This window comes from Mustela putorius, unplaced genomic scaffold, assembly GCF_011764305.1.
Source record: "Mustela putorius furo isolate JIRA1106 unplaced genomic scaffold, ASM1176430v1.1 tig00003898_pilon_pilon_pilon, whole genome shotgun sequence".
NCBI classification, from domain to species: domain Eukaryota; kingdom Metazoa; phylum Chordata; class Mammalia; order Carnivora; family Mustelidae; genus Mustela; species Mustela putorius.
The window spans coordinates 17,229,789-17,241,935 of NW_025422047.1; the positions used below are offsets into that span (position 1 = coordinate 17,229,789).

Genomic DNA, 12,147 nt, shown 5'->3' on the forward strand with positions numbered 1-12,147 from the left:
GTGAACATTCTTTAACAAATGTATTACAAGGAACAAGAAAAAGGAAGAAGGAAAAACTGTAGATTAAAGTAGACAAAAGAGGGCACCGGAGTGGCTCCATTGGTTAAGCGTCTACTTTCAGCTCTGGTCATGATCCTGGGATTGAGTCCCGTGCGGGGCTCCCTGTTCAGCAGGGAGTCTGTTTCTCCCTCTAACACACCCCCTCCCACTTGTAATAATCAATACAATTTTAAAAGAAAATAAAACAAAATAGATCAAAGAAACACCTCAACCCATTGTAACATATATGCCTCACCTGAATCTTTTTTTTTTTTAAGATTATTTATTTATTTGACAGACAGAGATCACAAGTAGGCAGAGAGGCAGGCAGAGAGAGAGAGAGGAGGAAGCAGGCTCCCTGCTGAGCAGAGAGCCCGATATGGGACTCGATCCCAATGTGGGGCTCGATCCCAGGGCCCTGGGATCATGACCTGAGCCGAAGACAGAGGCTTTAACTTACTGAGCCACCCAGGCGCCCCTCTTCCGAATCTTAATTCAAACAAATTAATTGTATAAGATTTTATGAGACAACCAGGAAAATCTGAACACTGCCCATTTCATGATTACTAATCAAATTTTGTTACAGTGATACGTGTTGTTTTAAGAGTCCTTACTTTTTAGAGATTCATTTTGAAATATTTATAAAAGAAATGATATGCTGAAATTTGTTTCAAAATAAATCTATGTTGAGAATGGGAGAGGTAAAAAGGATGGCGTATATATGATGCAAAGTCGGTCTAAGTCGATAGCTACTGAAGTTGGGTGATGGATTCACAGACTTTCAGTATCTGTTATTCACTCTTTTACATATATTTGCAGTTTCCACAATAACAAGTTTTAAAAAATTAACCTAGAAAACAGAAATAAAAAGAACCTTCTTTCTATAAAAATGTGCACATTTTATTAAAATTACCTGGGAAACTCAGATACTTATTTTTCTTCTAAAGGTTTAATATCCTTTCCTCTAAAATTTTTAATACTATATATTAAAATATTTCTTCTTTATAAAAAAGAAAGTAAAAACGGGTCCCTAATCCCCTTATCCATGTAGGGTTTTTTTTGCATTTAAAAATAATACATAACAAAAAAAATTTTTTCAAGTTTTTATTTAAATTCTAGTTAACATATAGTGTAATACTGGTTTCAGAGTAGAATTCAGTGATTTCATCACTTATATGTAACACCCAGTGCTTATCACAAGTGCCCTCTAAGTACTAATACTCATCATCCAGTTATAACTCAGCAAGGAAAATGCTTGTATGCATTTTGCTTGTATTTTTGCTTGCATTTTGCAAGGAAAATGCAAAATGAAAGCTTTGTGATCTCCCCACACTATTCTCCAAAGGTAACCAGTAACTAGTATTCAGTTTCTTTTTTATTTTATTTTATTTATTTTTTTTTTTTAAGAGGGAGCAAGAATGAGCATGAGTCAGGAGGGGTGCGGGGGAGAGACAGAGAGTCTTAAGCAGGTTCTTAAGCAGCACTGAGCCCAGCACGGGATTGGATCCCACAACCCCGAGGTCACGATCTGAGCACTTAACTGACTGAGCAACCCAGGCACCCCTGTATTCAGTTTCTTTTGATTTATTCCAGAAAACAACAAAGGGAGAGGAAGAAGGAGACTAGACCCAGTAGGTAAACACACACACATTATTGCGACATGCATATGTAAATAAAATGCAACAAGAATTATGCCACTCTGCATCTCACTTGTTTCACTAACTACTACAGCACAAATTAACACATCAATCGGCCTCATTTCTAATGGCACATTATTTCTGTAGTATGGATATACCATAATTCATTTAACTATTCTATTGACAAACACTTAGAATGTTCCATCTTTAAAAAAAATTATTGCAAAGAGTGCTAATAAATGCCCTCCAGATGCTTAAAAAAAATCCAAATTATTTGGGATAACTAGAAGTAAAGAAAGCTTATCATACAAGAATAAAGGTCCAGGCACTTAAACCAGTGCGTGCAACAGCCAAAATTTCTACTTAAGAAACAAAACAAAACAAAAAAACACCAGCTATATGATTATATGGAAAGAGCGATACAATATGTAAACATCATGTATGCTTCAGTTCAATATAATTGGGTTTTGTTTTTTATTTTTTTTCCTAAGTAAACATTAAAGTTCAGAAACAGCCTTCTTTTAAAAAAGGAAAAAAGGGGCACTTGGCTGGCTCAGTTGGTCGCATATGGCTCTTTTCATATGTGTGAACCCCACCCTGGGTGTAGAAATTACTTAAAAATAATATCCTAAAAAAAAAAAAAAAGAGAGAAACCCAGAAATGTCCTACCTTGATGTTCATCATCCTCCTTTGGGGTCTGCTCCAATAATGTGTCCAAAGCTCGGGTATAATCTTTCATTACCCAATAGGCAAGACTACGCAGGAAAGGATCAGGATGTAATCTTTTGCAATCAAATCCTGAGCCATCCTTTTGGCAACCCAGAATCTTCTGATTTAGGATTGATATATAAGTGGATGAGGTCTCAAATTCAGATTCATACAAACGGGCAATAACCATGGCTAACTGAATATCTTCCATTTTTTCAAGACATACCTGTAAATTCAAGTATTGAGAAATACTTATTTAATGACAATTACTTAGCAATATGGAATACTCCACTGATACCCTGAAATCTACCATTTATATTCTTATAGTGGTGGGAGGGGTACAGAGGTTGAGACAGTAATTCAAGCAAATGACTACCTGATAGGTGATTAAAGAATAGCTATAAAAAAGAGTAAGAAACTAGAACTTAGCAGTTTCTGGCCTAGAAAGATCATTTATAAAATAAGCATAAGACAAATATCAAAATTACCTCAGAGTTAGATCAATTTAAATTAATACTAATTTAAAATTAAATATACTTATGACATTTGAATTTATATATGTCAGCTCCTCTTAATTCCCAAATACATGTCCATATAAACATAACTATTACTATTTTAAAATAACCTTCTAATTAAGTAACAAATAACATATGAAATAAAGCCATAATTCTATTTTTACTCTAATTTATATTCTAATGTAATTACGCATATAGAGAATTTGAGGTCATTCAGGCAATAAAAGCGTCTCTCAATCAACATTTCTCTTCTTCTCCTGATTACCTGAAACTTCCTATTTCAAAATCATAAATATTTGTTATTTTAAAAAATCATACACCAGAGATCATTTTTGAAAATGTGACTAATTCTAAATGTAGAGAATTTCTTTTTGTTGGGTATTTCCTTTTTCTTCTATCATGTATTACCTCCAATTATTTCTACTTTTCCCTCACTGGTATGGATTGTTCATAATGACTGTAAGTATCTTAGCAGGAAGATCTCATAAATAAACAGTAACATTCATAATTTCTCTCTCTTTTTTTTAAAGATTTATTTATTTATGAGTGAGAATAAGTGAGTGGGGAAAGGGGGCGGAGGACAATCTCAAGCTGACTGTCCACTGATCATGGAGCCTGATGTGGGGCTCGATCTCAGGACCCTGAGATCATGACCTAAACCTAAATCAAGAGCCAGATGCTCAACCAGCTGGGCCACCCAGGTGCCCCTATAACTTCTCTCATAATCAACTGCCAGGTATATGTATCAAAAAATACAGTTTTACCTCCTCATTCATTTTTCAATACCTAAGACAACTACATTACAAAACAATACAAATAGCAATTTCAGTTCCTTATCTATGAATTTCATTTAGAAAAAAAAGAACTTAAAGTAGCTGCCTGTCTACCCCAGAGAAGGAGGTTGTGACCTACACATACTTCAAATAGTTCGGAATCATAAGATAGCTAGGAAGAAAATATTCATTAGTCATTCTTTTATATAAATATACTTGAAATGCAATATTCTCTATATAAAAATTTTTGGTTTATGTTTCACACCTGAATTGATTTATAATTTCATTTATCACTACACCACTATTTCAGTTCTCTGTATTCTCTGTCTTTACAAATATAAAAGAAAATTACAAGCCAAGTGAACATAATTTTTTTTCTTTTTAAAAGGCAATTCAGGGCGCCTGGGTGGCTCAGTCAGGTAAGCGACTGTCTTTGGTTCAGGTCATGATCCTGCAGTCCCGGGATGGGAGTCCCGGAGTCCCACATTGGGCTCCCAGCTCCACAGGGAGTCTACTTCTTCCTCTGACCTTCTACCCTTTCATGTTCTCTCTTCCTCGCTCTTCCTCTCAAAATAAATAAATAAAATCTTTTAAAAACAAAGAGGCAATTCAGTATGTAAAATTACATTATAATGAGCTTTACAAATCTGTAACCTAATTTATTACACACAAGTCTTCTGATTTAAAAAAATTTAATTTAGGGGTGCTTGGGTAGCTCAGTGTGTTTAGCCTCTGCCTTCGGCTCTGGTCATGATCCCAGGGTCCTGGGATCTCTGCTCAGTGGGGAGCCTGCTTCTTCTTCTCTCTCTGCTTGCCTGTCTACTTGTGATCTGTCAAGTAAACAAATAAAATCTTTTTTTTTTTTTAAAGATTTTATTTATTTATCAGAGAGAGAGGGAGAGAGAGCGAGCACAGGCAGACAGAGGCAGAAGCAGGCTCCCTGCTGAGCAAGGAGCCTGATGTGGGACTCGATCCCAGGACACTGGGATCATGACCTGAGCCAAAGGCAGCTGCTTAACCAACTGAGCCACCCAGGGGCCCCAAACAAATAAAATCTTTAAAAAAATTTTAATTTATAATCCAAGTAGTTAAATAAATTTCAGTATTACAAACTAAAAAAAGAAAGAAAGAAAATCAGTCTACTCTATAACGTCTTCAGATTTTCAATCTCCTACAAGTATCTCACAGCATGTTTTCTTATTTGTACCTCTATGGCATCTTTCAATGAACCAGCTAACAAGAAAAAAGCAGCAGATTGTTCAAAGCGTTGCTTTCCAAGTAAAGAGAAAGCATTTTTCAAAGCAGCTTTACGCCACCTATCTTCATTAAAGTTGTGGCTAAAAAATGTTGTCATCTTCTCATCATGCTGTGATCTGGAAACAAGAACACAAGTATCAGTGGCTAAGGGAAATCTAAAATATTTTGAATCCTTTGCAGAACATGTGAAAATAATCTCAAACACCCATCTAAAATAATTTCAGTAATAGGTATCTCTTACCAAGATTCTCTTCACTTGTGGTAAGGAAAGCTCAAATTCCTTGTATATACATAAACAGGACACAGTGCTTACTTTTCAAAGTGCTTTTATCAACTTTTTTTTTTAAACAACATCCCACCCTTTAGGTTATGCTGAACCAATATTATACCCATTTCTTGCTGATAAAGAAACCAGGATACAGAAAAGTAAGCTGATCTGATCAGACTTATGTATCTAAGTACTTTGAAAAGCACCAGCATCAGAATATCTGCAGCACAATCTTCACCCCAGTCAATCATGTTCATTGTTGAGGGAACTTACCTAAACAGACCCCACACTACTGCTTTCTTCTTCATGGAAAGGTAGAACAGTGCAGCGTCCAAGGCATCATTGTTCCTTTGGAAAGAAGCTTTGGCAACCTAAATGGTAAATAAAACAATCTATTAAATTAACTATTTGATGAAAGAATTACAACCAATTAACCAACAATTAATGCTTCCCTGCTCTTACATCGCTGATAGTAACCATGGAGATGAGAAAAGTTGGCTCTATTCCACAGTTTCCAGTAGCTCTGAGAGACAACTATTGGTATGCCAGTAATTATAATAAAAATAATAATAGCAACTAGCAATTTACTAATTACTTCCATGTACCAGGCACCAGTCTAAGTGCCTTTTATTTATCTTATTAAATTACCACAATCCATGAGGATTATCCCCATTTTACAAAGGCAGCAATGGAGACACAGAGAGGTTAAGTGAACTGCCTAAGGTCACACATTAAGGGATGGAAAAGGTATTAGAACCCAGGTAGTAATAAAACTGTCTACCACATGAAACAAAAAAGAAGACAGAATATTCAACAGATGTGATATTTTTCTTGAAAATTAAATGTTACATTTCTTAATGTTTTGTAAAAGCTAAAATGCTAACTTCCATAGTCAATGTGATTTCACAATTTAAAGCTTTCTCAACTCATACCGATACAGACATCTGTGAATAAATATCAATTATATACACACACGTAAACAACTATAGACAAAAATAAGTGAGTGTTCCAGTGTTTTTTTTAAACATACTTTTTTTTTTTTTTAAAGATTTTATTTATTTATTTATTTGACAGACAGAGATCACAAGTAGGCAGAGAGGCAGGCAGAGAGAGAAAGAGAGAGAGAGAGGGAAGCAGGCTTCCTGAGGAGCAGGGAGCCCGATGCGGGGCTCGATCCCAGGACCCTGAGATCATGACCCGAGCCGAAGGCAGCAGCCCAAACCACTGAGCCACCCAGGCGCCCCTAAACATACTTTTTAAAGAAACATTGTTTCTGGTATTTTCCAATCAAATTTTGACTATTCTAAAGACTGACACCTTCTTTCTGGCATGTAATTAACACAGAAGGTTGAAGCTCCGTTATTTTCAAGAGCTTACAAATTTCAATTCTTAGAAATTCCATGACAAAGAGTCTTAATGAACACATGATTCATTAATCTCCTCAGAGCTTATATCCAAAGTTGCTGAATTCATACAGAACCAATCAACTCAGTGTTAAGTTTAAAAATTAAGCCAATAACATTATTATACATAATTATACTGTTTTGAACACAATTATCATACAGACAGTATCTTAATTTTTCAAGGACACTTAGATAACTTCTGCAAATCACTACGCTGAGAGGTATGACAATAAAAAACAACACTTGTTTTTGTTTTATTAGTTCACAGTGACTAATGGTGAAGCAGAAAACTACCAAGAAATGGGAGACGGGGAAACTGCATCATGAAAATGCTGTATTCTCAATACCTGTTTATTTCTCTTCTTTTTTAATATTTTCTCTGTCTTCAATTATTTAACTTAGTATTTTGATGTTTAATAATTTTTAGAGAAATTTTTATTCATGATTCACTAAGGATTTATAATACATATCTCAAGGCAAAAAATTCATGTATCCTTTGATGCAATTTTAAGAGATACTTTTCTTGTGGAATTAAATCCTATGTACATATCAGAAATAATTATAAGACACAACTAATTGCTGACAAGAAATTAAGGAGATCTTTGTAGCCAAAATCTGAAACATTTCAGAGAAAATATGTCCTCTTTTTTCCATTGTTTCAGAATATAAAAAATTTAATGTAGATACTGTGTCATTTACATGCTGTAACAATTAACTTTCCCTATACACCAGAAGTTGGTATAAGAATAAATTCCTTCTCACATTTGTGCCTATTTTGAGAAGAGAAACACTGATTATCTTATTGGCAACTTTGCATGTAACAGGAAAATGACACTTCTGTGCTCACATTTCAAAGTAATCCGAGGGCCACAATGAACACCAGAATCTCAGGATGCTGAGATGAAGACCGCACACCCCTAGCTACACTCAACCTACCAAATAAAAATTGGCCTGGAAGATATGCATTTTAAGTGAGTTTGCCAGCTGATTCTTCTGACAATAAAATCTGACGACTACTACTGTAGAGGAATGAATTTCTCTTGGGAGAAATAAATCTGTACTTCACAAATGTTGTATCATTAATTGTACTTCTGGGAATTTTGATGAGCTCCTACAAGTAAATAATGAGCATTCCACCTTTCTAACCCCAGTAGAGTAGAACAGGCACAGACTCAGTCTAACAGTTACAAATACCAGGAGCTTTGGGCGGGTTACCTCACCCTTCTAGCCCTAGTCCATCAGGTGAAAATGGAGATGGCCACACAGGACCAGTAAGATGATTATATGAAATAGGTTGTGAAGAGCAACTAGTACCAGCCTGGCACACAGTAGGTGCTCAATAACGGTTTGTTTCTGTAACACTGAAGAAATTTTCAGCTTCCACTAACAAATTATTGAACAAATTTTTTCTAAAGGGAATCTACCAGAAAACAGATTCTGAAAGCCTTCATAAAAAATTTTACAGCATGTTTAATTTGCTGCCATAGATACATTCTTCAAGTGCACACAAATCAAAACCTTTTATTGAATGGTATTTTAAGTGTACAGAGGAAGTTTGCTATTTATTAACCTAGCCATACAGAGAATCCTTTATATAAAAAATAATTTTTGTATCCATAATGTACCTATCTGATAAGAACTGAAGTTTGTTTTCTAAATTTAGATTTTTGTATTTTCTTTTGTAAATATTGTTATTGAAATACAATCAACATACAGTGTTAGAGCAGCTTTAGGTATATAACAGTGATTTGACAATACTACACATTATAAAATGCTCACCACAGTAAATGCAGTCACCATCTGTCACAATACAATGCCATTATAATCTTACTGACTACATTCTCTATGCTGTACTTTTCATATCCACTGCAAACTTCAAGTTATTTTTTAAAAAAAGATTTTTGAATTTTCTCCAACTAGTTGACACACTTCAACTGATAGCAAAAAAAATGCAACTCCATAAATGTTATAAACTCAGTATATATGGAAAAAGGCAACTTATATACTACACAGGCATTTTATAAAGGTCAAGTTTTTGGAATCTCCAAAAATTATTATTTAAGAAATTCTCAAGATCTCAAGATGTGCAAACCAATTCCCCACTACATATTTTCTGGAAGATAGTATCTTTTATCCTTTAAAGATTTTTTTTTTTTAACTTGAGCTTCCAATGAAGTAAAGTTACCTTTTCAATGCATCTTCGAAGAGTGTTAATATTCCTGACCCACCAACCTATTCCCATAGCTCTTAACTCAGACCACTGAGGGTCCCCTCTCTGAATTGCCGGAATCATATTTATCAGTTCTTCTTCAGCCTCAGAATGAAAAGCCCAGGCAAAATGGCAGGTAGACACACCTAAATTAGAAATACAAAATAATAACCTTTTCAGAACTCTACCAAAAAAGAACAAAACAATTTTTCACATAGTCATGTATTTATTCTTTCATTCTGGAAAGAATTTTCAAGCAGAAAAAAAAAAGTAAAAGAAAGTCATCATTCAAGGACTTTACACTATAAGTTTCTAAATACAAGAGCAATGGCAGAACACACAAAATGAAAAAAATCTCTTTTTCCCAAGTATTTACTTTTTTTCTCTGCAAAAATAGAGACACTAAAACTTAATCACAGGAAAGATATTTGAATATCGAGTCATTTATACGTACACACACCAAACTTATCAACAGTGAAAGCTCTGGTCAAGTCAAAATATCTTGGCCTGTGTCCTTGGGTATTTTTTCACAGCAATGCAGACCATATCTTCCAGCAGTGAATAGTGAAAACTGCCCCATTCATCCCTCTGGCCAAGGAGCTAAATATCATTTCACAGTAAGGTCTAACCTTCAAGACAGTTGCAGGGAATAACAACAGCAAGGGAACAACATTCCTTTGCCTTTGGCATCTTGGTTAAAAGTAGTTTAAAGCTGCCTAATACTGTTGGTATATGGCAAATTCTTTTTGTCCTGGAAGAAGACTAACAGGAATCTAGGTTGTATTTAGAGGCAACACCATCAGACTTGGAAGTACAAGGGAGTTTATCGACAGTTTACTGATAACACTTTGTTCCACTTAGAGCAGATGGAGAGGAAACACAAGGGAAATGAGACACACAAATTGATGACAGATAGTAGGAATGCCAGGAAGTACGCAGAGGAGACTAGAAAAGAGGCCAGACTGTTCAAAGTAACCATCTGTATGGACCCATTTTGGACCTCATGTCTGAAGTCAATAATAGTCACATTATAGCACAGGCTTCTCAATGCTAGAAGACCATCAGTGTTACCACATGTAATTTTTTCATTAACAACTACTATATAGACTTCCAATATAGTTTAAAGATTTTCTAATCACTACTGCTTCACAACAGTTCCTTTAGAAGGTATAAAAGGAAAAACTATTATGACGATTTTGAATAATAATCTTAAGTTTTTTAAATTTCCCATTGCTAACATTTCTATACAACTGTGCCTAAAATCAGAGCATTAAAAAAAAAAAAATTCAGTGCAACAAGCCTTGACTGCCAACATAAATTTAAGGGAAAATAGCCAAAATTTACTAACACCAATTTGTAGTTTTTCATAACCTAAAAGGCAGATTAATTTTTAAATCTTTGCCTGATTTAGGAAATAATCACTACATCAAATAACTGAAACTTTGCTTTAGAAGTTGCTATTACATAGTAATGCACACAGTATATCTTTGCTAAAAGCACATTTATAATATAAAGAATAATATAAAATATATTACATTCTGTATCCTTAAGTGAAATGTGATTAATTAAATTTTTGGTATGATTAAGCAGAAACAGGAAATAAACAGGTATGTCAAGGGAATTAGGTTCAGAAGTGAATGTATTTGGAAGCCTAACTATTTATGTTTATTTTAATATAAGCATTGCATTGTAAGTCATATACTCACAAGTAAAGCTGAAGTTTCGGGAATATGTGCCAGATAATCCAGTAGATTTGCATACTTGTAGCGTACTGCCACACACCCTGATTTGAGATACAAGGATTTATATCAGCCCCCTATTTTACAGATTAAAAAATCATAACTACAGAGTTTAAGGTGACCTGCTCCATAGCTTAATACATACGTGTGTGTGTGTGTGTTTGTTTGTGTGTGTGTGTGTGTATGTATGTATATATACATACATACATACATTAAGGAAAAAAGAACAGGGCGCCTCGGTGGCTCAATGGGTTAAGCCTCTTGCCTTCAGCTCAGGTCATGATCTCAGTCTTGGGATCGAGCCCCCACACTTGGCTCCCTGCTCAAGCAGGGAGCCTGCTTCCCCCCCACACACTGCCTCTCTGCCTACTTGTGATCTCTGTCAAATAAATAAATAAAAATCTTAAAAAAAAAAAAAAAGAAGAAGAAGAAGAAGAAGAAGGAAAAGAACAGGGGCACCAACAGATAGTTATTTACTTATTTATTTTTTGCCTACCAGTAACAGTCTATCCTTTGCAGTTTTCCTCTGTTCTTCTTAGCCTTTCTATCTGTATCCCATCTACTGAACTTTTCCCCTGAAAACTCTTCCTAAGATCATCATTTATAATAGCAGTCACTTATGTCCAGTGTCTCAACTGTATCAAAGGGAAAATGGAATTTTCAGTTCCACAATTGTCATTAAGTGATTCAGTACCATCTATTATTTAAAACTAAAGTGTAAAAGAACCTCCTAGATACCATTTTTTTAAACCTAACCAAATGGCACAGACTGTTTAAAATGGTAATGACAAGTCCACAATGGGTTAAGTTTTGGAACTGTCCAACACTGTTTCCAGGAATGTAAATGAGTACAGTGTTTCTGTCTGGGGCAATACTCATCAAGCCTTAAGAAATTTCACTCTTAAATATAGCAAAGTTGTGGTTGCTGGAGGGGACGTGGATGGGCAGACGGGAGAAACAAGACAGAATTAAGAGTACATTTATCTTGATGAACACTGAAAAATGTACAGAATTGATGATTCATTATATTGTACACTTGAAACTATACTGTATATTAATTATACTTGAATAAAAAAATACTAAGATACAGTTAGGTTCAGAATTTAGAATACTGATCTGGCAACAAAGTGTTGACTGAAACATTAAAAATAAAAACAAACAACTACCTCAAAAAAAAAAAGAGTCAATAAGAACTTTCAAGCCCTCTGACTCATTAATTCCACTGTTGGAAAATAATCAGATATATACATGAATATTTGTATGAAGAGTTATAAGGTCATTCATTACAGTGATCATTCAAATAGAAAACCAGCCAAATCTGTTTCACAAATGAAGGACTAGATAGATGAAACGTAGTTTAGAAACATGATAGACTATCAGACAGATATTTAGAATTATATTTTCAAAGAACATTTATGAGGGTGAAGGGTAAGTGCTATGGGTAAGAAAAACAAATTATAAAGCCTGATATTCTAATTCCTACAATACTAAAGCATTATTTATGGGGCTGTGTCCAGGAGGCTGGTTTCAAAATAGTCTAATGAACACTGCACTGGACTTGGATTCTAATGCCAACATCTATTAATAAATAGCCCTATA

The 12,147-nt window shown here is 34.7% G+C and overlaps 1 protein-coding gene across 5 annotated transcripts in view; it reads right to left on the bottom strand.

Moving 5' to 3' along the window:
* DMXL2 (Dmx like 2) overlaps positions 1 to 12,147 on the bottom strand; it is a 164,890-nt gene that overhangs the window by 35,787 nt on the left and 116,956 nt on the right. For all 5 annotated transcript variants that reach the window (XM_004755433.3, XM_004755431.3, XM_004755432.3 and 2 more), the window contains 4 exons: positions 8,786 to 8,955; positions 5,471 to 5,568; positions 4,880 to 5,045; positions 2,346 to 2,610 (listed from right to left, as the gene is read on the bottom strand). In XM_004755433.3, the coding sequence (XP_004755490.1) occupies positions 2,346 to 2,610; positions 4,880 to 5,045; positions 5,471 to 5,568; positions 8,786 to 8,955 (699 nt within the window). The remainder of the gene's footprint in view (positions 1 to 2,345; positions 2,611 to 4,879; positions 5,046 to 5,470; positions 5,569 to 8,785; positions 8,956 to 12,147) is intronic.